This window comes from Nicotiana tabacum, chromosome 8 (assembly GCF_000715075.1).
Source record: "Nicotiana tabacum cultivar K326 chromosome 8, ASM71507v2, whole genome shotgun sequence".
NCBI lineage: Eukaryota > Viridiplantae > Streptophyta > Magnoliopsida > Solanales > Solanaceae > Nicotiana > Nicotiana tabacum.
Window position 1 is genome coordinate 24767047 of NC_134087.1, and position 24345 is coordinate 24791391.

At 35.3% G+C, this 24345-nt stretch overlaps 2 protein-coding genes across 5 annotated transcripts; one reads left to right on the top strand and one right to left on the bottom strand.

Annotated features, from left to right (window-relative positions):
- Positions 1–13075: 13075 nt before the first annotated feature.
- Positions 13076–14752, bottom strand: LOC142163006 (uncharacterized). Its single transcript, XM_075220249.1, has 4 exons — positions 14450–14752; positions 14252–14368; positions 13958–14056; positions 13076–13672 (listed from the first exon to the last, which is right to left on the bottom strand). Exons 1-4 carry the CDS (start codon positions 14750–14752, stop codon positions 13076–13078), a joined length of 1116 nt encoding a protein of 371 aa, XP_075076350.1.
- A 1134-nt stretch (positions 14753–15886) lies between these two features.
- On the top strand, positions 15887–19391 carry LOC107820214 (protein XRI1). Of its 4 annotated transcripts, none has more exons than XM_016646447.2 (9): positions 15887–16171; positions 17065–17123; positions 17196–17330; positions 17420–17559; positions 17852–17915; positions 17996–18098; positions 18178–18218; positions 18364–18447; positions 18684–19391. In XM_016646447.2, exons 1-9 carry the CDS (start codon positions 16131–16133, stop codon positions 18956–18958), a joined length of 942 nt encoding a protein of 313 aa, XP_016501933.1. In that variant the 5' UTR covers positions 15887–16130; the 3' UTR covers positions 18959–19391. The 4 variants fall into 4 exon arrangements, with proteins under 4 accessions (XP_016501933.1, XP_016501934.1, XP_016501935.1 ...); XM_016646448.2 differs by having other exon boundaries at positions 15899–16171; positions 17068–17123; XM_016646449.2 differs by lacking the exon at positions 17196–17330 and having other exon boundaries at positions 15899–16171.
- Positions 19392–24345: the final 4954 nt, after the last annotated feature.

The following is a 24345-nucleotide window of genomic DNA, read 5'->3' on the forward strand; positions in this document are numbered from 1 at the left end:
GGCTTGGTCTGTCTGGAGTTCTGATTCTACTCCACTGGGTTTTGCTGTTATTTGGCTATTGCTTTCTGTTGGCCATAGTTGCATTTCTGCACTTGAGCCTGCTTCTTGCTATATTGCTTTGCCTGCTGCTATCTTGCCCTGCTGCTGCTGCTATTTTGTTTCTTGCTGCTGCTGATTTCCCCATCTTTTTCTTCTTCTCCTTTGCATTTTCAGTGTTTCCAGGTACACATTTCAAACCCAACTTTGGTGTTAACTGTAACAATTCAAAAGCATGAAATGAAAGGAGTTTCCTGAAGAAGATTTAGATATCTGTTTGTAAATGTTTGTGATATACTGACTTCAGATTGTATAAATTGATTAGTGTGATTCAGTAATGAAAGATTAGTTAGATAATACTCCATCAAGTTTAGCCTCTAGCTTCTTAGTTTGTAGTTGTTTGCTGGTACAAAAATGTAATGACACAATACAGAGAGGGCATGGAGAATTAGTATAGATTTTGACTAGGATTCCCGTTCAACTGAGCGACATGCATAGAATAGAATATTTCCACCTTACACAAATGTTTCTTTGTTCATTTTAGTTTTTCTTTTATCATAACTCGTTAGGCAGTACATAATATTATGTTCAAATCCCGTTAGTGACAATGCCTAGTAGTTAATTCCTTTAATTCGGCCCCAATCAGTCTAGTAAATTTCAAATTCAAGAAATGTTTGGACACAAGTATAATGTTGGGTCAATCTCGAGTGTAATTTCTTTGCCCAATTAAAGTATGTTTCATGAGTTATGACATCCCTCCACTTTGTAAATAATCGATCAGAAATTGATAAGAATCCGAATTAGGCAAAAGCCTATAGTTGAATTAGCACGTACCTTTTCTTCTAGTTTTAGAGACAAACGCATTAGAAATGTAGCCACTTTAGGATATCTTTTCTAAAAATAGAGATGAGCCTAGCCAAATAAAAGTGCAACAATTGTGGGGCCCTCCATAAATAACCATGATAATTATCTAGAACTCAAGATAGGCCATTTAATAAATTTCATGGCTTTTCTACAAAATAATAATGCGTTAGACTCTTTAGGCACGGTTTAAGTAAATTATATTCTTAAAATCGGGGGCACATTGATGTGACCCAAATTCAAGTCTCAACAGGAGTCAAAAATGTGTTAACAACTACGGGTGCATTGATTGTGACGTGGTTCGATATGCATTTTCACGACGTTGCAATTCTGTAAAATAAATGATAATAATAAAAGCGGTTAAAACTTAATAAAAGCACATAAGTCACAACATGTATTTAAATCAGATATTTAGCCATTATAATAATTTAAGCAACCGTGCTAGAACCACGGGATTCGAGGGTGCCTAACACCTTCCCTCGGGTCAACAGAATTCCTTACTTAGAATTTCTGGTTCGCAGACTTCATTTGGAAAAGTCGAAAATCTCCTCGATTTGGGATTCAAGATAAACCGGTGACTTGGGACACCAAAAGCCAAACCTTTCCCAAGTGGCGACTCTAAATTAAATAAATAATCTCATTTCGAATATTGTCACTTAAATTGGAAAAACTCCACCCGCGCATTTAACCCTTCGGGGCCGGGCGCGCAAAAAGGAGGTGTGACAGTTACAATACTATAAGTCTATTCATTGATTGAAGATTTCAGTTCATTAGTGATTAAACACAGCTATTTGGGATTTTAGTTAATTTTGTAGAACTGGACTATTAGTTATCTTACAGTTATAGTTATCTATAAGAACTTGTAACAGTTATAGATTATAGTTATCTATAGGTCTGGATTGAATGAGAATGATCAGTAGAACTTGTAACTGTTAGCTATCTTACAGTTATGTTTTGGTTCTATGTTACAGTTATGTAACTGTTAGAATGATCAGTAGAACTTGGTTCCATTTTGTGTTTGTGCTCTTCTGCTATGCTTCTGGTCTTGTAAGTTGTAACTGTTATCTGTTACAGTTATCTTACAGTTATAGTTATCTATGCTTCAACTGCATAGCTTTGAATATTTTTAAAGACTGTCAGTTTTAACCAGTTACAAACTTACAATACTATACAGTTACAATACTATAAGTCTATACTATTAGACATTAGTAACATTTATTAATTGGAATGAAGCCAAAAGTAAAATCTTGAGGTGTTGTAATTTATAGTCATTTGTTTGCTATTTTTGGTCTTTTAAATGCTATTGTATTATGTAACATCCATTATCCATATACAGTTATATACACTCCTTAATAATACGTACAATCCGATCCGAAAATCCGATCACCAAACCGATCCGAAATTTAAAAATCCGATCCAATCCGATATAATTCGGATCGGATTCGGATTGCAATTTTTGGAATCTGAAATCCTAAATTTCAATCCGAAATATGCTAAATCCGATCCGATCCGATCCATGCACAGCCCTAGTATCTTTTGTCTATTTTTGCGACTATAGTTATGATTCCTCAAATGGAAATTAGGAATACCGCACAAGTAGAAATGGTAACATTGAAGAAAGTTGCTATCAATTAATGATCAAAGTTGGCCAAAGAAGACTGTTACATGTGCATACAAAATGGCTTGGTAAAATTTCGGGCACATGCGTCAAAGAAAAAGGAGGAGAAATTATACTTCAAGCCTAGTTTTAGGATTAACAAGTCTTGAAGTAGGGGCATTTGTAAGCATTTAAATTTTATTGGACTTAAATCCAATAAAATAATTTGTACTATATGTTAAAGACATTAGTTCAAATAAGTATTACGGGCTAATATAATTGGATTAATTATATAAATCCAATATAGATTGATTAAATAAATAAGTCTTAATCCATTGAGCTAGCCATTTAATTGGGCTAAAGTGATGAGCCCATTTCATTAGGCCCAATATGTCATCTTCCTAGAGGCCCAGTTTGGTGCCACGTGTCAAGTGACGTGGCAGATTAAGTCAAACGGAAGAGCCAATAGGATCATGCCACATGTCAAAATGACAAGGCATGCCAAGTCACGCTAAAAGGCCAATGAAATTACGTCACATGTACAAGTGACATGTTCTGGCCAATCAAATGCGACCATGTCAGACTTCAATTTGATTGGTCGGAAAAGTTTCTTCTTATCATAACTCTTCCATTCAACAGCTATAAATATGGGTCTTCATAACTCAGAAAAAATACCATAAGTTATAACAAGAAGCAGGAAAGAGCTCGTGGATCAAACGCCACAAATTTCTCTACAAGTTTCAAGCTTCAAGCAATCAAGTTCAAGTTCAAGAAATCAAATTCAAGCTCAAAAACGAAGACCAAATCAAGTTCAAGTCCCAAGCAATCAAGCTCAAGCTCAAGAACATCGTTCGTGGCAACAACTACATATTCAAGATCAAGCTCAAAGGCCCTTGAATTTATTTACTATCGAAAAGTAGAATCAAAAGATTTATAGAGATTGTAACACTCAAATATTCAAAATAAAATACTACGATTGTTGCGATATTTTCGGTCTTGATTTTATTTTCTCGACGCAATTTATTGTTTACAATTATATATATAATAAGTAGAAGTAGTTCTGCTTGCTACAAGTAATTGTTAATTTACCACGCATTGGTGGAATATCACAAGCGATATTTTGGTTCCCTAAAGATCTAAGCATATTACAAGCCGTAGTTGCTAATGTTTTTTTTAAAACGACACACTCCATTTTAATCCATAGACAATTCTTGCATCACAAAAAGAGGTGGACTTGCATGGAGCTTAGCATTTTCTGAAGTAAACTGCTTATATTACTTCTTGGTGGTGTCTTTAGCTAGTAGATGCGTCACATAGTTGCCTTCACGAAAGTTATGTCGAAGTAGTAGGTCCTTCTGCTGGAGCATCAATAATTTGCATGCATGAACATTGTTAGATAAAACCTTATGATCATGATGTATTGCATTGATGGCCTCTGTTGAGTCTGTTTCCACTTCAAGGGGAAACAATTTAAATTTTGTGGCAATTTTGAGGCCTTTGTATATTGCCTGCAATTCAACTTGTAACAGAGAAATAGCAGTATCCAGTTTTTGGAATCCCATGACCTAAACGCCCAAGTGATCCCTGAAGACTCCTCCTACACCTGAATTTTTTCCACTATTTTTGTATGCTCCGTCCGTATTAAGTTTGTACCAATATTTTTGGGGTGCATGTCAGGTTATGTCCATTATGAAGTTGTAAAGTGCCATTGGACATAAGACAATCTGCCTCTGCTCTTGCATCTACGTGAATAGAAAAAATTTTACTTCGTCGAGGTTTGAATCGTCGACTAGGTTTTGTGGTATTAAGTTGGCAGGATCCATCTATTCCTTCATTACGTGTTCCATTTGATCTAGATTTTGGTGCATTGGAGGGTGTGGTGGTCCTTGGAAGTGCATATTCTATGTGTTGTGAGCATTTAAAGTTTGTGGCTGGGCTGCATATACATTCCAAGGGGTGAAGATTGGGTTGATATTCGTTACAATCTCTCGTGTGAAGAAGGGAATTTCCATCATTGGAGTTGTGTTTATTGGAACAAAGTGTGGTGGAAGGTTCCATCCCCCCTCCCCCCATAGTTTGAGTGAGGTTGGCAGTCATGTTTGGAGCAACTGAGTGTAGAACATTGTTTATCCAAACTTGGTTCATATAATTGGTCATTGCTAGTCGAACCCCTTCCGAGATAAGTTGGGCTAGGTAATGCGTGTTTTGTAGAACAATTATTATTTCCCTCCCCTCCAACATGATATTGAATGAAATGGCATGAACCATCATCCTCATCTCCACCCATGATAGAGGTTGATGATTTTGTGGTAACAGAGGTTGAATGAGAATCCTTGTATGGTTCGGAATCTAGTTTGGTGGGAGTGGAGTGTTTGCCATGTTCTGTATATGGTTGAGTCTTTGTAGTTGAATTAGGTGATAACGCCTTCTCACTGATATTAGTATTCTTGGCATAATTTTTGGTAGTAGAAATCTTTATAGCCAGCAGGTGATCACCCTTGAAAACAAGAGAGTCGTTTTCTATGTTTTCAATGATTAGGGGTTGTATTTGCATGTCATGCGAATGGGATAGCGTATTAGTTTTAAAGGCTAGTGGAGGGGATTGGTTTCGTGATACGTGAGAAATTGAGTCGACCTCGGCAATTTGTTGATTGGTACTCTGATAGCTTGCCAACTGTTTTTTGTCAGATGACTCATGTCAATTTATATTATGGTTAACATTTGGTTTATCCGTGTATTGAGGGATGTGTTTTGATTTATTAGGACTTTTATTAGAGAGGTTATTGGTTATAAGGACTCTTAATTTTTTGCATGGGAGGGGATAAGTGGGGAGGGGAGGTGGGCTTGTGCGTTGGGATAGTAGGTTCGAGGTGTCCATTGGTAGTGGGGTCATATAGACTTCATTATTAAGATTATTTTTAGTAATAATAGAATTATTAGGTATATTGGTGGTATTATTCAAAACAACGTCTTCTTCTTCAAGTGGTAGAAAGTAGTCTTTTGTTTCAATATTGAGATCAGTATGATCTCTTGAACTATACATTTGTATGAAAGAGTTAGAAATTTGTTTGTTCTCGTACGCAAGTTTTTGTGAGGTTAGGAACTTACCAGATTTTGCTTCGAATATTTTAACGTTTATACATGTCAGTGGCATGTTGTCTGGCGTTTTTGTTGAGGTTTTTATTGAGACTTTCTTTTTCCCTTTGTTGAAGGAGACTGTCTTCTATACTTCTTCTTTGTCTTCATTTGGTTGAGTTGAATTGTGGGGAGTCCCTAGCCTTGTCTCTTCTGTAGTTTCTTTAGGCTTGGTATGATTGCATTGTCTTGTGGGATGACCTAGGTGACCATAGTGTTTGCACAATAGGTTCTCTTCTTCGTAGTTTATATGTTGCTTATGAGATCCTATGAAGATGAAGGGTTTCACTGGCTTATTTAGAGGCAGCTACACGCATAAACGTGCATATCGACCACGCAGAGCTGCTGAGGTACATGCATTTATTTTTAGGAGCCTTCCTATTGTACTTCCAACTTTTTGTAGGATTTCTCCATCATAAAATTCCGTAGTGAGTTGGGGTAGCTGAATCCAGCGGTGAAGGATTGCTTCGCTTGTGATGCTACAAAATTTGGTTCCTAGCATTGAACGGAGAGGAAATGTCCATAGATGAACCACGGGCCATTTTGAAGGGAGTTTACCATGTTTTCTTCTTTGTTGAAGCGCACAATATAATAGTCTTCCTCTAGAAGAGTTTACCATATTAAAATCAATGTTTTTTTAATCACGAAGGATTCTCTTGCCTTGTAATTTAATTATTAGGGAGAATCTCCATGGATAGTAGATTCTTTGTTTATCTTCTATAGTAATTGGGACATAATAGTTATTTCTATATGTTGTCTCTAATTGAGCTACCTCATTATCAGTAGTAACGTTAATTTCCATGGGAATTTGGTGGGGGAGTGGGGATATGATAGAAATATTTTTTTCATGTTCATTTGCCAATAATTTTTCCTTGAAGGAAGAGGATTCTGTTTCCGTTAATACTAGTTGAGGATTTATATCCGGTGATTTGGGAGGGATTGTGTCTTGATTGGTATTTTGGGACATCTAAAAGGTCTGTATTGAAGAGTTGGGTGGTATTCTTAGGCCGTCAAAAGTAATACATCCATATGTGGAAATAGTTGCAATTTCGAATTTTTATATTAAACTTAATTATTTGAAAGTTATAAAATCAAATAAGCTTTTATACTTTTAAACATTTATTTTCTTTGATAATCACAGAAATCCAACTTAATTTTTTGACGCTTTTCTTTTCAATGAAAGACTATGAGGGTGTTTGGATTGGCTTATAAAAAAGTAGTTTTTAAGCTAAAAGCCAAAAGCTATAAGTTGGTAATACTCAACTTTTGGTTTTTGACTTATTTTTGTACTTTTTATGCCTAAAAGCAAGTGTTTTTAGACACTTTTTATCATTGTCAAACATAACACAAACTAAAAAAATGTTTAAAAGCCAATAAACACTTAAAATAAGTCAATCCAAACACCCTCTGTATTACCACCTCACAATATTTAATTGTGTATACATAATGACGTCGTCTAGATACTCCAAAAAGGAAGCAAATTCTGACCCAACTTATTATAATTGATTAATTAACATATTGATTAATCAAATTTTGAAACACAAAAATTTATTGGCTTATCAAATTATTTATTGAGCTGTGAAAAAAGTTCTCGATCGTTTTTTTCTTTTTTCTGGTATGACAACATATAGTTTCCAGTTAGAGGTCGAAAAGGCTTTGCAGAGACTCTGTAACCACCTGCATCATCTGTGAGACTGTGAGTGAGGCCATATCTGCAAATAGCAAAATTGACAGTAGTAATAGCAAATAGCCGGTGGAATTTATTGTATCTTTTTCTAGTTAGTATATATAAATTATACAATGATTATATAATAATTATATAATATTATACATATATTATACATGAATTATAAATATAATATTTATTTACGGGTATTTATATTTAAGCACTTGAGTAAGTGGCTATTTAAGTTAATTACTCTAAATACCCTTGCCTTTTGATAGTTCTTCTAAACTTTTTTACCAGCCCATTCCATAGGGACAAAATTGGAAAAGAAAAATATTGGAAATTGTTATGGAAAGTGAAATGCTTTGATTTTCTAAAGCTAACATTTACTCCCTCGGTTAACTTTTAGTTGTTTACTTTTGAGATGGTAGACTTTAAGAACAAATAAATAAAATATGTATTTTACAATTTAACCTATAATAATGATAGCATTCCCAAAAGTCTCGGGAAATGATTTGGAGAATTAGTATTTAATGATAAGGATAAAACTAGAAGAAGAAAAAATATTTTATCTGGTCTACAATAAGTGACCAATTTGCTTCTTTATTTTGGTCCAGAATAAGTGACCATTTATATGATCAAGAAAATATTCAATATGTTTTTTTCAAAATTACCCTTATGTACGTATCCTTAAAAGTCATTTATTCCTCACATTTAATAAGAGAAGTAAATATTACTATAACTATGGTGCAACATTTAATGAAGGGTAGTTTAGTCACACTAACTATTTTCGTCTAGAATTTAGTATTTCTTTAATGGATGTGCCTAAAATAAATTGGTCGATTATATTATGGACCGGAGGGAGTATTGTCTTTCTCTTAATTTAGCATAATGGACAACTAACAGCTAAAATATATTTTTAGTACAGTGAACAAGTAAAAGTTAATGGTGGGAATAAATTTCTGTTTTGATTTCATAAAAGAACAGCTCTTTTATTTTACACAAAACTAATGAGTAGTTTCATTTACGAAACTGACATTTGATGAGTTTCACAAGTTACATGCTTGCCTCTGCTAAAAGCTCATTTAAGTGCTGATAGATAAGCTGCAACCATGACTTTGAATCCTGCACAAATCATCCATATGAAGACCCCAGCATTTACAGTTATTTATTTATTTATTTATTTATTATAAATATTTTGAGTTGCATGTCTTGAATCGATCAAGAACATGACCTTTGATATGAATGAGTGAATATCAAAAATTAGGGTAAAATGTTAGTAGGTAGTCAATCGTATTTCTTTTCCATACCAATAGTATTAGTATTATTCTCATACTATTTTTTTATTCTTATATTTTTATTATTTTTGTTTGATTATCTTATTATTTTGTCATTGTTACTACTTTCTTTTTCTATGGCTTCTCCACTGTCGTATTTCTTTTTCAAAATATTGTAATTATGCTTTTCTTGAGCCAAGGTTCTATCTAAAATAGTTTTTCTACCTTACAAATTAGAAATAAGGTTTGTACACGCATTATCCTCTCGATATTATACTCGTGGAATTATACTGGGTATGTTGTTGTTGTTATAGATATTTTGAGTTATGCTCTGTGCACAGAATAAAGCATGCCAGAATATCACCTCATGCTATCCACTTTCTATTAAATAAAGTTAATTAGACAAGACAAATAAAGGATAATACCTTAGTCAGAAACAGAAAGAATTATATAGATCAGACTCCAAAAGAAAACAATGATGCAATTTGTATAAGGGAATTCCCCAATTTTTTCTTAATTTATGTACATTTTAAAACAATATTTAGGTATTTCCAAAAAAAAAAAAAGTAGGAGATTTCTCTTCAGACTTTAATAATATTAGATAAATCACTCTTGTACTTCATACGATACTTAATTATACTTTTTCTTCTTTTTTCATTTTGTGGATAAAATTGGAAATCGTGCTTCATACTCTACTGAGTAGTACTATATTATTTTATAAAGGTTATTTAAACAGAGGATGACGGAAAACAGTGTTTTTAACAAAATGGCCCCGTTAAGTTTGAGGACATATCTATTTTTCGTCCTTGCAATATTACATTGATACAAATGTTCCTTTAAATTTGCTAATCTTTAACACTTCTGGTTCAACTAATAAATCTTCACAAAACAAACAAAAGTTAACATCAATAGACAATGCACCTCACATTTATCATAACCATCACTTCTTCCTCTTTTAGTCGCGCATTTTGTACGTGCAATTTCTTTAATCCTGCCGAGATTCATTTGGACATTTGGCAATTAAACTAATATTCTAAAATTAGTTTATTTTGGAAAGTACTTTTCAAAAAAATACATTTGATGAAAAATAATTTTATTTGACTAATTAATTTAAAAAATATTGTTGAGCAACAACTAGTATTTTGACTTTAAAAAAGTGCTTTTAAATATATTTTTCTCAAAAGCATTGCTTTTGCGAAGAAGTTACTCTTTTTTTGCATCTCAAAAATTGCTTCTGCTCAAAAGAATATTTTTTTTCCTTCTAAAAACTTGGTCAATACTTTAATTTTAAGAAAAAAAGAATTGTTGGCAAAAAAAAAAATTTAGCTAAAAAAAACTTGGCCAAACAGACAATAAAAGTGTTCAAGCTTAACATATTTATGGGGTCGTTTGTTACAATGATGGAATATCTCATCTCATCTTTTATATGAGATAATTAATTCCATCATTTTAGTATAAAATTTATTACGGGATTAGCTAATAAATATAATCAAATATGAGATAGACACAATCCTAAATTTTATCCACAATTATTTATCCTTATCCCGTATACTAAACGACTCCTAAAAGTATTACAGTCAAACATTTCTATAACAATATCATTTATTTCAAATTTTTTTGGATGTTTAGCGAATTGTTGTTATAGAAAACAAATATTAGAACATAACATGAAAATTGGTTGCATAAAAAAAATAACTTATATAGTGAATGACTATTATATATCAATATTGACTTGGTACGAAGTTTAAGAAAAAAGAAGAAGACGGAGTTTAAGAAAAAAGAAGAAGACTTTTAAAACTTGTGGTTTTAAAAGATTAAAGGGTAAAAGCTTTGTGGGGTCATGATATTTGTGTGATTACATAAGCTTCAATGGATAAAATAAAGAGTTTAAAGTTAATTTTTTTTTTTTGGTAACTAAACATTTTATTTACCAAGTATAATATGTACAGCTCAAGACAAAAAAACAAAACTTCCAACAGACTTGGACATATAGCCCCAAGTCAGCATTCTACACTTCCTCTATCACACTCTAATACATTCATTACTTACTCTTAAGGATAAAATTCAAACTTTCCAACCTCCTATGTATTATAGGAAACATCGCACTTCTACTATGAACCTCTTGGATAATTTGCCTTTTCAGTATCCATGTAGTTCTCCCTTTGTGTTGAAACAGTCTTGTATTCCTCTCGTGCCAAATACAGTACACACAACAGGCCAAAGTCATTCTATATAGAATTGCAGTTGAAGACTTCCCCTGTCCGTGCCTTACAGCCCAGCCAACTTCCTCCTGCTACCCCTTGGATTTCCTAGCAATCCCTTGCCAGCCCAATATCCCATCCCATATGGTAGCAGAGTACTGGCAAAGGAAAAATAGATGCTCAATAGACTCGTCTTCATTATTGCACAATGGACACTTCGAGTCGTCCGCAGGCCTCCACTTTGCAACCCTATCTTTGGTGAGAAGCCTTATATGGATAGCAATATAGAGTATAAATACCCACCTTGGTGATCCAGGATTGTTACAAATTAGTCTTCTCCAATCAACTTTTTGGAAATCCCCCTAATTTTGCAATACACTTCTTTTGTGGAGAATCTAGTCATTTGAGTTACCTGATCCTCTGTATATCCAGCTTGTTCAAATATTCCTTTTGCATTTAGGATCTTTTTGACCACCTATGAAGCTTTATCAACCTTTGCATTCCATATTCTACCTTGCTTGATATAATAGGCATGAACCCATCTAATCCACAGCTTGTCTTTTTTCCCACATACATTCCATAGATGTTTACATATGTCAGCTCTATTCCAGGCATATATATCAAATAGACTAAGACCCCCAGCAGACTTTGGATAACATAGTCGATCCCAAGCTATTAGTGCTTTCTTTGATATGTCAGCCCCACCAGTCCATAGGAATCTTCTACATAGTGACTCAATCATTTGGTAGAACAAAGACTTGTGACCAGAAGATTTGTATAGAGAATAACACAGGCTTTATCAGCTAAACTCGCCCAGCATAGTATAGGAACTTTGCAGTCCATTATGTGATTTTGCTCAGCATTCTGTCCAACAATAGTTTGAATTGCATCACAATAATCTTTTTGATACTCAAAGGAATCCCCAGATACCTGAAATGTAGCTCCCCTTGTAAGAATCCCAATTCCTGCAAGATGGCATTTTGATCTTCTCTACATACACTTCCAAAATAAATGGAGCTTTTCTCAGCATTTGCAGACAGACCAGAGGTTGTGGAGACCTCTTGAAAGCAGTCATACATCATTCTAACCGATATAGGATCCCCTCTACAAAAGAATAACAAATCATCTGCAAACCCAAGGTAGGTAATATTCAGCTTCTCACATTTTGGATGGAAATTAAAATCAGGTTGTCTTTTAAGAGTCTTCAGTCGTCTATTCAAATATTCCATTGCCAACACAAATAGAAATGGGGATAGAGGGTCCCCTTACCTTAGCCCTTTCTTTGCTTTGAAAGGGTCAGTAGGTACCCCATTGATGATAACTGAATAGGATACAGGACTCACACATACCATTATTCATCTTACAAACATTGCCGGAAAGTTTAAGCTAATAAGAATTTGCTCCAGAAAAGGCCATTCCACCGAATCATATGCCTTCTTCATATCGATCTTCAACATACATCTAGGCGATATTCCTTTCCGTCCATACCCTTTAACAAATTCGTGACTCATGATAATGTTATCAGTAATCACTCTTCCTGGCACAAATGCAGATTGGCTAGAATCCACTAGAATATCCATGACTTGATGTAGTCTATGTGTTGTAATCTTTGAAATCAGTTTGTAGAGTATAGTGCAACATGAAATAGGCATGAACTCCGCCACTCTTAAAGGGTTTTTTACTTTAGGTATGAGAGTAGTAGTGGTGTAATTTACAGGTTCATGCATGTATCCTGAAGCAAAGAATTCCAAAACAACTTTTGTAGTATCCTCTCCAACAACAGACCAAGCTTTTTTGAAGAACACAACATTGTAGCCATCACATACCGGAGCCTTTAAGTCATTTATATCCTTTAGAGCTTGAACTACCTCATCCATGGTAACTGGTGCTATAAGGTATAGTTGATGTTGTCTGTCCAAGATGCTACCTTCCTTCATAACACTAGTATTTATAGCAGGCAGTTGAGAGGCTGCGGATCCCAATAAATTCTTGTAGAAAGCGATAATCTCCCCATTAATGGCTTCTTGAGTCTGCAATAAAATACCATCTGTATTGATCAAATTCCTGATCTTATTTTAGGTCACCCTATTCTTCATGTTTGCAAAGAAGAAAGCATTATTTGAGTCTTCCAAATTTAACCATTGAACTCGTGATTCTGCCTCAATATGTTTTCCTCTATGGTATCCCAATTCTTCAGCTATTTTTTTGTATTTTTTTCCTGTGCTAATAAAGTTGGATTGTGATCATGACTCTTCATTTGTGCTTGGACCTCTGCAAGTTACTTCCTCGGGATCTTGATTCTCTAATCTATTCCTCTTAATTCCTTTGTATTAATCTGCTTCAGCCCTTCTTTCATACCTTTCAGCCTCATCCACACTCTATTCATCCAACTTCCTCCCATAGGTATTTGCCATGCTTCATTTACAACTTTCAGGAAATTGTGATGCTCCGCTATGCAGTTTAGAAAACTAAAAGTTCTTGGCCCCTGAAAATTCTCCTCATCCATTTTAATACATAACGGGGAATGATCAGAAAGATTTGGATCCAGTACAAGGACCTCTTTTTTAGGGAACCTGATCATCCACTCAGCATTAACTAAGGCCCTATCAATTTTACTGAATACATGGTTGTTAGTCCATGTAAACCATCTACCAATATATCTCATTTCATTCATATTTGTATCCACTAAATAGTCGTTAAAGTCTCTGATCTCTCCTTCATGAACTGGTGCTCCACATTGTTTGTCCTCTGCGTGTGAGATGGTATTGAAATCACCCATGACCAGCCAGGGCTCTATTTGTAGCTGGTTCAGTGCTCTCAAATTAGCCCACATCTGCTTCCTGTCCTTAATGGTATGTAATCCATAAATGGTAGTAAAATTGAACTTCAGATTCAACCTCTGTATGGTCACCACCCCATGTATGTATTGATCAGACATACTCACCATATTATAGGTAATGTAGTTTGGGTCCCATAGAATCCAAATTTGACCTCTGTTGCTATGATTATAGTTATGGTGCCAGCTCCAACCCTTTGCAATTTTCTCAGTTGTTTTAGCTACATTTTGCTCTTTCACCCTATGCTCAAGAACAACTATGATTGCTACACTTCATAAACGCCCTAAATTCCTTCTGCTTATAGGGTTTGTTTAAACCCATCACATTCCAAGTTATCAGATTCATACTGGGATAAAAAGAGTGTTTGAATCCCCAGGATCCTTACTATAGCTACTCTGTCCTTTGTTCTCCTCAGCACATCCAATATGCATCACATACTGAAAATTCTGTTCACCAAGGGGACTAAAGCCATTTGATACATTCACCTTCTACTCTGCTACATTTTGAACTCCTTTCATGGCAGATTTTCTCCTTGCAAGTTGCCATTGATCTGTTGATGGATTCCCTACTAGACTGGAATTTTTTGTGACCTGGGCTTCCTTCTCTTGCTGTACTAGTTGGTCACCTTTTGTGGCTCACACCTGTGTATCCGCAGTCTTCTCAGGTTTCTTTATCCAAGCTTGTTTTGGGTTTGTAATCTTTATCTTTGGAGCTATGGCTGGAGGCTGTTTTTGCATTGGTTTACAAGTGTGGCCAACCTGTAAACAGTGAGGGCAATATGCTGGTACCTAGTCATACTCCACTTCTTGTTCAAAAATTCTCCCATTAGGATCTAACACCTTGATCCTAGTTGGTAATTCTCTGGTAACATCCATTTCAATTAGGATCCTAGCATACAAAATCCGTTCTACTTTTGTTGTGCACTTGTCAGCATATAAGGGAATCCCTAGCCCACTTCTAGTTCTGCTTAGTGAATCCATTCCCCAGCAGCTTAGGGGAAGATTTGGGAATTTAGCCCATATTGGAACAGTTTGAAGTACTTCAACCTGAAAATCAAAGCTCGCTCTCCATGGTTTTATAATTATTGGCTTATTGCTGATTGTGTATGGTCCTGAGTAGAGTACCTCGTCCCTGTCTTCCATGCAATTGAACCTCGCTACAAAGTATCCATCATTGTGATAGAAAACTTTTGGTTTTGAGGCAAAATTCCAATGCGCTGAAATAAATCTCTCGAGAGCTCCAATGGTCGGGGTATCACCTACCACATACAGTATCAATGCTTGCCTCCACTTTGCATTTTCTTTTTCTATTTCCTCCCTGTTTAGTTCAATAATCTTCTCCCCATCCTTCACAACTGGGGCTACAAAGCTTAAGTTCATACCCCTTGCCGCCATTCTATTACCCACAAATAAGTTTTTCCATTCCCTTGTTCCAGTTGGATTTGCTGTGGATTTGTCCATCTGAATCCCCAAAGGTGCATGCTCCACTGTTTTGTTCAAATTTTGCACTCTAGTGTTATCACCAGGATTTGTTACCACCAGTTTGGACCCCTCTTTGGCCACACCATTATTTGGGTTGCACTCCACTGATTTCACTAAATTTAAGCTTCTCTGAGCACCCGAGATTACATCACCCGCTGACCTGCCCAGATCTGGAGCATTAGCAGTCGAATTTGTCACATTATTCACCTGCAGCGCTTTCTGATTCGATACCAATTGATTTCCACCATTTTTTTCGGAATTGGGACTTGTTACCCCTCTGCCGTCTACCCCAATACTCGTCGGAGTTTGGAATTCCTCCCCCTTAAGCACCAAAGGTGGCCAATCTTCCTTTCCAGCTCCCAATTGTTCCAATGATGCAATTGCTTCCTTGCCCCCTCCACTTCGCTTAAAAGCTTCTATCGTCAGCTGTTGAGTGCCTGAGCCTTCCCCAGCTCCCTCTACCCATTGTCGATTTGGCGCACGTAGCAAGACACGCTTATTGTACGCCAAGAATTTCAAAGTCTATTTTTTAAGTTAAGTTAAATTATTTTTAAAATTAAAAATATATCATTAATAGATTAAAAAAAAATATATCTCATCTTATTTGAAATATAAGAAAGAAAATAGGAATACCTTAAAACTTAGAAGGACCACATTAATTAAAAGAAGTCACGCAAAACAAAAGGAAAGAATTGGGAAGTATGTTGGAGACAGAGAGTAGTGGGTCCCATAAAATAACGGACTTTGAGGGCCACTATATACTCTCTCGCTGTAATGGAGGAAACTCATCATTTATATAAGAAGACTAACTAAAGACCAGTGTACATAAATCGCAATAAAATAGCGCACCCACTCAAAACTTAAGAATTTTTTTTTGTGGTTATCTAAAATATAGAGTATAGACCAACTCCCTGGTCGGGCACTTTCTTCAATATAGCAGTAACTATAGCACCCATCATTTTCTCATTTACTCTCTTTACCCTTTTTCTGTTGATCTTCTCTGCCGGCTATTTTTAAGAGTAAAACAGTTGAGCGGTTAATGGCGATGCCTGATCTGCCCATGGATTTCGATAGTAACAGGTAGTTTTTTTATTCCTTTTGAGTGCGTCGTTGTAATTTTTTTTCTCCAATTTTCGTGCTTTTTTTTAGTGATATATTGGGTTTATTATTGTTTCTCTTGGCTTTGCTTAGATTGATGTTTCAGTTCTGTAGTTCAACTTTGTTAGTCGTGAAAATGCTGGAAATTGAATTGCCGGAGTTTGTATTTTCAATTTTATCATAATGGCATAGTGTGAAGGCACCAGTTCGGGTTAAATTACACATACACACACACACTGACACACATAATGTTTTCTTTCTTTCTTTTATTTATACTATAAGAGTCGTTTGTTTGAAGTTTATAATGAGTTTGCAAAACAAATGCTACCTATTTTCGTTAAGTTCCACTTACTGTACTTAAAATCCTGGTTTCACTCTCTTATTAATTTCTGATATCCGTTATTAATTGTCTCTATTTTATTACTAGTTGATGTTCCCATTAGCATTTATTTTGTAATGTGTTTCCCATTGGGTGATTAATGGTAGATACAAGTGGTCTTTTATCATTTCTCCTTAAATTTTATTACAGTTCTGCCTGTCTATGTATTGTATTGTATAATGGCGCTGTGTACCTCTAATTTGGTCTAGTGACTCGAATTTTATGCTTCTACTTTCTGTGTTATAGGTGATCATGTCTCAAGCATTTTCTGCATTTCTGTGTCGGCTTTTCTATTTCCCACTTTTTGGATCAACATGTATATATGTAAATTTTCGACGCTGTTCATATATTTAAAGGATAATGCTTGAATCATCATAAAATGAGATCTGTTCAAGTGAAATATTTTACATGTTGAGAGGTAGTCCGTACATTTATTTTAATTATAAAACGAATCTAGAATTGAATGGATTGATTGTTTTATTTGATGAAACTGTAGCAGCGAGATATGGGATTGGCAATGTGGGGAAACTTTTCTTGAAGACCGTGAGAACTTTGGTAAGTTTAGCTACTGTCTCTAGCAATTTCAAGTGAGAAAGATAGTTGAGTCGAGTCATCCATGTTAAACAGGGCTGCAGCCTCAAGCAGACGTATCGGAATGTTTATGGACTGGTGTAACTGAAAATAAGGAAGATCTTTCCTACATTTTTGATGATGAGACCACTCCAGTTAAGGACTGTGGTGACTTGACACTCAATGTCAAGGGTAAAGGATCTAAATATAACAATTATCTCTATCGTCTAGTACTCAGCACAGTTTAAGCATGTTAACGTGATTTAAGTGGTTTGATCCAGATGTTACAACCAAGGAATTGGAGCAGTGCAGAGAACCTGCTAAAGTGGTAAAAAGACGCAGAATGCTGCAATTTGACGCTGAGATCCTGGATGTTTCTGGTTCAAACGAAGAGATTCCATTAACCTGCTTAAAATCAAAGGTTACTACTACTACATGTTTGCCTTGTGCTTTGAGGAGATGTCTGGCAAAGCACAGTAGCACACTACTAATCATACTTTAGCATTAATAGCATGAGCTGTTTCTCACACATGAAACCAAGTTAAGAGTGCTGTTAAGCCAACAGATCAGTAGTGGAATTTGGTCTATAAGGAACCTCATACACCTTTTAAATTCTGCTTCATTACATATTTATGATACTAGGTAAGGCAGAAAAAGTATCTGACATAGAAACAATTTTAAAAAGTGACCTACATGGAAGTTGGATAATGCAGGAGAGGGATGCATATTTCGAAGAAGCTATATGCGAGGTCTCAGACTGGTTATCCGAATATGCAGGTCAATCCGTGCAACATTATTCTAAACCTATATCTGCTTAAAACTTTTGAATTTCCTATTGACGGAATATGTTTTCCTAGATGGTGCAACATCTTCGGCTCATGAAGGTTTGGATGAGTCTTCTGAAGAATGGCTTACCGATTGCTTTAATGATCCTGAGTTGCAGCCTGGTTCCGAGGATATGTAAATTTAATCCTTAGCCTTCCGTGGCTTGTAAGGACTTGTAATTATGCTCTGTGCTCTAACGCACTTTGTTTAACAGGAATACATCTGGAGTACCTGATGTTCAAGCTGACATAATAGGTAGAGAATCTCTCTTTCCCTTGGATGTTCTCTTCCTTTCTGGTCCCTGTCTCTTCTACATTCTTTATTATGTGCTGGTGTTCTTCTCTTCCTTTTCATGTTATTCGTGTTTAATATTTGATTGATGGCAGCTTATCTGTTGCAGAGGTTATTAATTCCTCGCCAGAACGTGAGACAACTATGGTTAAAAGCAGTTCTGTTCGTACTTGTGGAAACATTATTTTCAAAGGTTAGTACTTTATCTATGATTACACTGGGTACTTATTCATGGTTACACTTAATCATATTCTCTTAGTCTCAAATAGCCAAAAATTCATAACATTGTGAAAAATCCCCTTGTTATGATATTGTCCATAGTGTGGGCTTTTCAGTGTTTACGTTTTTGCTTCAGTTATATTGCATGAAAACACATGGAAAACTTGCTGCAACTGAGCTCCTATTTTTAACTGATGACTATGTACTCAGGTAGGAATTCATACATGCAACCTCCCAAAAAAGGTGCATCTTCTGTAGTGTACCCATTCGGCTTTATCAAACCCTGCAGTGCTCAAGGAGATGTGACGTTAAAAGAGATTAACAAAAAGATACACACTCCACCACCATCCAAGTCGAAGCAAAGCAATCAAGATCCACCTTCTTATCCCACATCAGCTTTTTCTGGGAAACCTGTCGTTGGCAAGACAAAAATTAACATAGAGGGCGGAAGAGGCAGCATTACAATCATGAGAACTAAAGGATGATCTTAAAATGTGTTTTTGGCATACTTTTGCTTGGGATTGCTCAGCAGTTTCGGGGTATTGCTTTGGGCACCTTTGGCATATAAGTTGATTTGTGAATGGGTCTTTATTAGGGAGAACATGGGGAGACTTGCAAGTGGAGCAGTCTCCCATGATTTTGAAATCTCCATGTATATTGGATTAGTAGATGGATGACTTATCTATTTTGATAAGTTAGCAAATTCTTAATGCTCAAATGCTTAAAGAGGTCTTGCCTAATCAATTAGGCCAATAGATTTTTTGGATATCCTCAGGCAATGTAAGCATAATCCCAATCCAATGCAAGTCACTGTTAGTCTGTTACACATGCATCTATGGCTAGCAGAGGCGGATCCAGGATTTAGACCCTATGGGTTCAACTTTCAAAAAATTTAGCATTAAACCCATTATATTTTTAGTTATGGGTTCATATATACTATTTTTGCAATTTTAATGAATTTTTACATATAAAATTTTACTCCGCGTCAAAAGTAATGGGTTCAATTGAACCCGCCCGGTATATGCTAGATCCGCCCCTGATGGCTGGTCTATGGATCTTGTTAACAATGTGACTGGTTTTTTCTGTCGTTATTTATCTTTTATGGGTTGCCAAAGGGAGACTGAAAATAAGTCAGTTGATGTTGCTGGATTAGGCAACTGATGTACAGTATATTACAAACAAGCTGATCTTGAAATGTTATCAACTTGTCAAGCTGGTTTGGTACGTTGTTATGAGCAGCGTTGATGCTTGATCTTGGGTCTGAGGTATGGGTCGAATCATGACAAACAAGGTTTGGTGCTTGTGTAATTCCTAAGCAGCTGATCTATGGAATCCATTTTCAGAAATCTATGGCATGTTTGTATGGGAACAAAATCTTCTAAAACTATGGACTCTCCCCTCATAAATATAAAAAATCCCATTTTGAGGACTCACTGTGTTTGGCCTAAACAGAGCTTTCCCAAGAAAGAATTTTCCAAAAATATAAAGCAGACATGTTTGAACCAATAATTCTCTTAGAATTTGCTTTGCTTTGCTGTATAATCTTATAAACTGTTTATACAAAGATGAGGTACTATAATGTTTTATGTTTGTTTGGTTTCTATTTGTGAAAAAAACAATGTACATGCTGTCTGCTCAATCTCAACCCTCTCAAATCTCAATTTAAATGGATTGGGATGAATCTTTCCTGTGGCTCATCATAATTGGATCACCTTCCTTTTGACTGTCGCTGAATATCCTTATTCAATTCATAAATTTTGTACTTACTGCCCTGTCGCAATGACAAATATTTGCATATCCTGCTATTTATGACAAACTATCTTTAACATCATTCTTTTATCACGTAATTTACATATTTTTCCTCGAACGACAATGTCCAAAAAAAGAAAAAAATCAACCCGAATGATGCCATAACATCAGTAACATATTTACAGTAAAAGTTCGATTCCCAATTTGTAATCCCTCCCCTATTTCCCATCTCATATCAACAACAACCCAGTAAAATCCTAGAAGATTTCTCATCCCCTATACCTATATAATAATAATAATAATAATAATAATAATAATAATAATAATTACATATTTTCACCTAAGAGTGTCATTGGCCGGATTGGTTCGGATTTTACAATTACCAAACCAATTGTATCGGGTTATTAAATCTAAAGACCAAACCAAACCAATAAAATTCGAGTTTTTCAATCTCGATTTTTCTCGAATTTTCGGGTTATTCGGGAGGTTTTCTGGTAACATCTTCGTAGAACAAAACATATAAGATTTGCTCAAAATATTTCTTTAATCCTAGTAAGATACAACTATATAAAGTATTTTCCAAGAAAATAATACAAAATATGAGATGTGTCATGGCATTATCCTAAAATTTTCAACAATAAAAACAATAAAATTATGTAATATAAATATTGCTAATTAAAAATCCATAACAAAAATAAACATAATCTAAAAGTACTAAGGCATGCTAAAATAAATAGATTATTAAGGGAGTATTAATTACATGACTAAACGCTAAAGAAAAATAAAAATAGGTTATGCATTTTTATCTAAATTGTTGCAAAATAAAAAATAGATATTTAATACTTTCTCGTTCGTAATATTGAATTGAATGTCTTTTGTTAGCATTTGTATTGATTTGATTTTGGTTTGGACTTTTGTTAGCATTATAAAATTTACTAATATTAATGGCTATAAAATCTATTGAAGCATTCAAAAGTTCTAAGTCCAACCTTGAAATAATACCTTAAAAGATAAAATTATGAAAGTTTTTAAGAAATATTTATAAATTACATCACAATAAGTATATTTATATATTAAATATATCTAAAATTTCTATATATGTAATGTCAGGTTGGTTTGGTTTCGGTTTGACTTTCTTTAGTTAAAACCAAACCAAACCAAACCAATTATGGTCGGTTTTTTTTTTCCAACACCAAACCAAATCAAACCAAACCATAGTCGGGTTTTTTTTTCTCAGTTTGACTCGGATTATCGGGTTGGTGCGGTTTGTCGGTGTAACGACCCGACTTGTCATTTTGAGAATTAATGTTCCGTTCGGTGGCTTAAGGTCTCGAGCAGCTTTGAAATGTGTATTATGAACTGCGAGGGTAGTCAAGTTTGATTTTTCAGATTATTTGGGATTTAACTGAAAGAACAATTTTTGTTTTGGAAGCTTAAGTTGAATAAATGGACCGGATGGTAAAATATGTGTAAATGATCCCGAAATAGATTTTTTATGATTCCAATAGCTCCGTATGGTGATTTTGAACTTTGGAGCGTGTCCAAAATTCTTTTTGGAAGTCTATAGTTAAATTAGGCTTGAAATGGCAAAAATAGGAAATTTGAGTTTGGAAGTTTGACCGGGGAGTTGACTTTTTGATATCGGGATTGAAATACGATTATGAAAATTTGAACAGCTCCGTTATGTCATTTATGACTTGTGTGCAAAATTTGAGGTCAATCGGAATTGATTTGATAGGTTTCGGCATCGAATGTAGAAATTGGAATTTGTTAGTTTTGAATAGGCTAGATGTTGGGGTGTGATTCATGTTTTAGTATTGTTCAATGTAATTTGAGATATCGACTAAGTTTGTGTCATATTATGTGATTTGTTAGTATATTTGGTTGGGGTCCTATGTGGCTCGGATGAGTTTTGGAACAGATTTTGGAAGAAATTGGTATTTTGAGCATAAACATGTAATGATCTAGAGGTCCATTTTTAGTTCTAGAGATCAAAATTTGATTTCGATCCTTCCGGAATTTTTATAATGAATTATAGGAGCGATCTGGAAAGTTTGGTCTAATTTCGTCAAGTCGCGATTGGCTTTTTAACGTGAAACATGAGTTAATTATTTAACGAGCGAAATGGGTATCGCACTAAGCAAATGAGCTCCAAATTGAGTTTCGATTTAAGGACTAGGTCCGTATTGTTATTTGTGACTCATAGGAACAAGAATCATCAAAAATCTGAGTTCGTATGATGGAGTTAGAGCATTTTTAGTGAAGTTAAAGACTGCTAGTGCAGCAGGATCTGGTGCGCACCTTTAGCAACCAGATTTGACACTTTCAGCGACGGTAATTGGGCCTTTAGCGACCAGAATCGTGTTTTTAATGTTATTCTGGGTTTTAGCCCATTTTGACATTTTTGGGTGCAAGAACACGGCCTGGGGCGATTTTTTGAGCAAGAAATTATGGGAAATCTTGAGGTAAGCCACTTGTGATTATTTCTACTCCATAATATTGAATTATCATCGAATAATCCGACTAGATTACATGTTTCTGAGGTGTAAATTGAGGATTTGGACCTAGGGATTTGAAAATAAGATTTGAGGATTTGAAGGTCGAGTTGATGTCAGAATTTGGTAAATTTGGTATGGTTGGACTCGTGGTCGAATGGGCATTCAGATTTTGTAACTTTTGTCGGGTTCCGGGACGTAGGGCCCCACAGGAAATTTTTGAGTTAATTTCGATTTTAGTTGGAAAATTAGCATTTTCATATGGAATTAATTCCTATAATTTGTGTTGACTGAATCGAATTAATTATGATTAGATTCAAGCTGTTCGGAAGTTGATACGCACAACTGAATTTCTGGAGCATTGTTTAGCTTGCTCGACATTGGAATCGGCTTATTTGAGATAAGTAACTCTTTTAAACTTAGTGTTGGGGGTATGAAACCCCGAATTATGTGTTATGTGATTGATGTTGAGGTGACGCACATGCTATGTGACGGGCGTGTAGGCGTGCACCCTGTGAATGGTGACTCTTTTTTTTCCAGAACACTGTATAGTGGTCCTACTTTGTTGATATCTGTGTTTTCACCATGTGATAAGTAAATTGAGCTGTATATCATGTTAGATATCATGTTTAGGCTTTATGCCGATATTGTTGGGACCCATAGTGGTCGTTTATTGCTGTCATATCACTGATTTCATTGATATTTCATACTCAGTCATATTCATTTATTCATATAATATCTCAGTCTCAGTTGTTATTATTGATACATTATATTATCATTTTTGGGCCAATTTTCATGACATTTTAAGCCCGAGAGACTGGAGAGATTAATGACTGAGTGAGGCTGAGGGCCTAATTGTAAGGATGATTATGGGATCGGGCTGCACGCCACAGTATATTGTTAATCATTTATGACTGAGTGAGGCCGAGGGCCTGATTGATTTATGCCACAAGGTGGCTTGTTATAGCGTTTGGGCTGAAGGAGCCCCTCCGGAGTCAGCACACCCCCGGTGAGCGCAGATACCTACTGAGTGCGAGTGCCGAGTGACTTGGGAGGATTGAGTGACTGCGAGGCATGAGTGACTGTGAGAATTGAGTGAATTGATACTCTGAGAGTATGCATATGATTTTGTCACTATTTTTCATTGCATTGGCATGCACATTGAAATATAGGCATAGAGATGTACTTTCCTCATGCCATTTGAAAAATGAAATCTCCTATTTTGAAAGAAAGTTTTATGGGAAAGATCATAGTTTTCAGACTTACTCATATTTTGGTGATTTTAGTGAAAAGAATTGAGTTTTACTATTATACTAAAATATTTCTTTTTGGAATTGTGAACGAGTTGAGCATTTTATTATTGAGTTATTCCTTGTGATGCTTTAATTATATTGTTCGGTTGTACTCATACTACACTTCCTGCACATTGCGTGCATATTTTGGATGTCGACGTTGCTGTGTTCGATGGGAGCTGACTTGGAAAATGTACCGGCATCACGGTTGTAGCTGCCTCTTGTTCATGGCAGCCTTAGAATTTTAAACTCTGTTTATGTAATTGTCAAACAGATGATGTATTTTTTTTTTATTTTTTTTTCTTAGAAGCTCATGATTTGTACTACCAGTCCTGG

Bases quoted from the DNA above. Each gene is read 5' to 3' on its own strand.
- LOC142163006 (XM_075220249.1), bottom strand. From the start codon at position 14,752: ATGGAAGACAGGGACGAGGTACTCTACTCAGGACCATACACAATCAGC. The intron at 14,369-14,449 runs GTGTTAGATCCT...CACTGTTTACAG, and splicing joins AATTACCAACTAGGATCAAG to GTTGGCCACACTTGTAAACC. The intron at 14,057-14,251 runs GTGTGAGCCACA...CTTGGTGAACAG, and splicing joins AGAAGACTGCGGATACACAG to AATTTTCAGTATGTGATGCA.
- LOC107820214 (XM_016646447.2), top strand. From the start codon at position 16,131: ATGGCGATGCCTGATCTGCCCATGGATTTCGATAGTAACAG. The intron at 17,560-17,851 runs GTTACTACTACT...TGGATAATGCAG, and splicing joins TAACCTGCTTAAAATCAAAG to GAGAGGGATGCATATTTCGA. The intron at 18,448-18,683 runs GTTAGTACTTTA...CTATGTACTCAG, and splicing joins TGGAAACATTATTTTCAAAG to GTAGGAATTCATACATGCAA.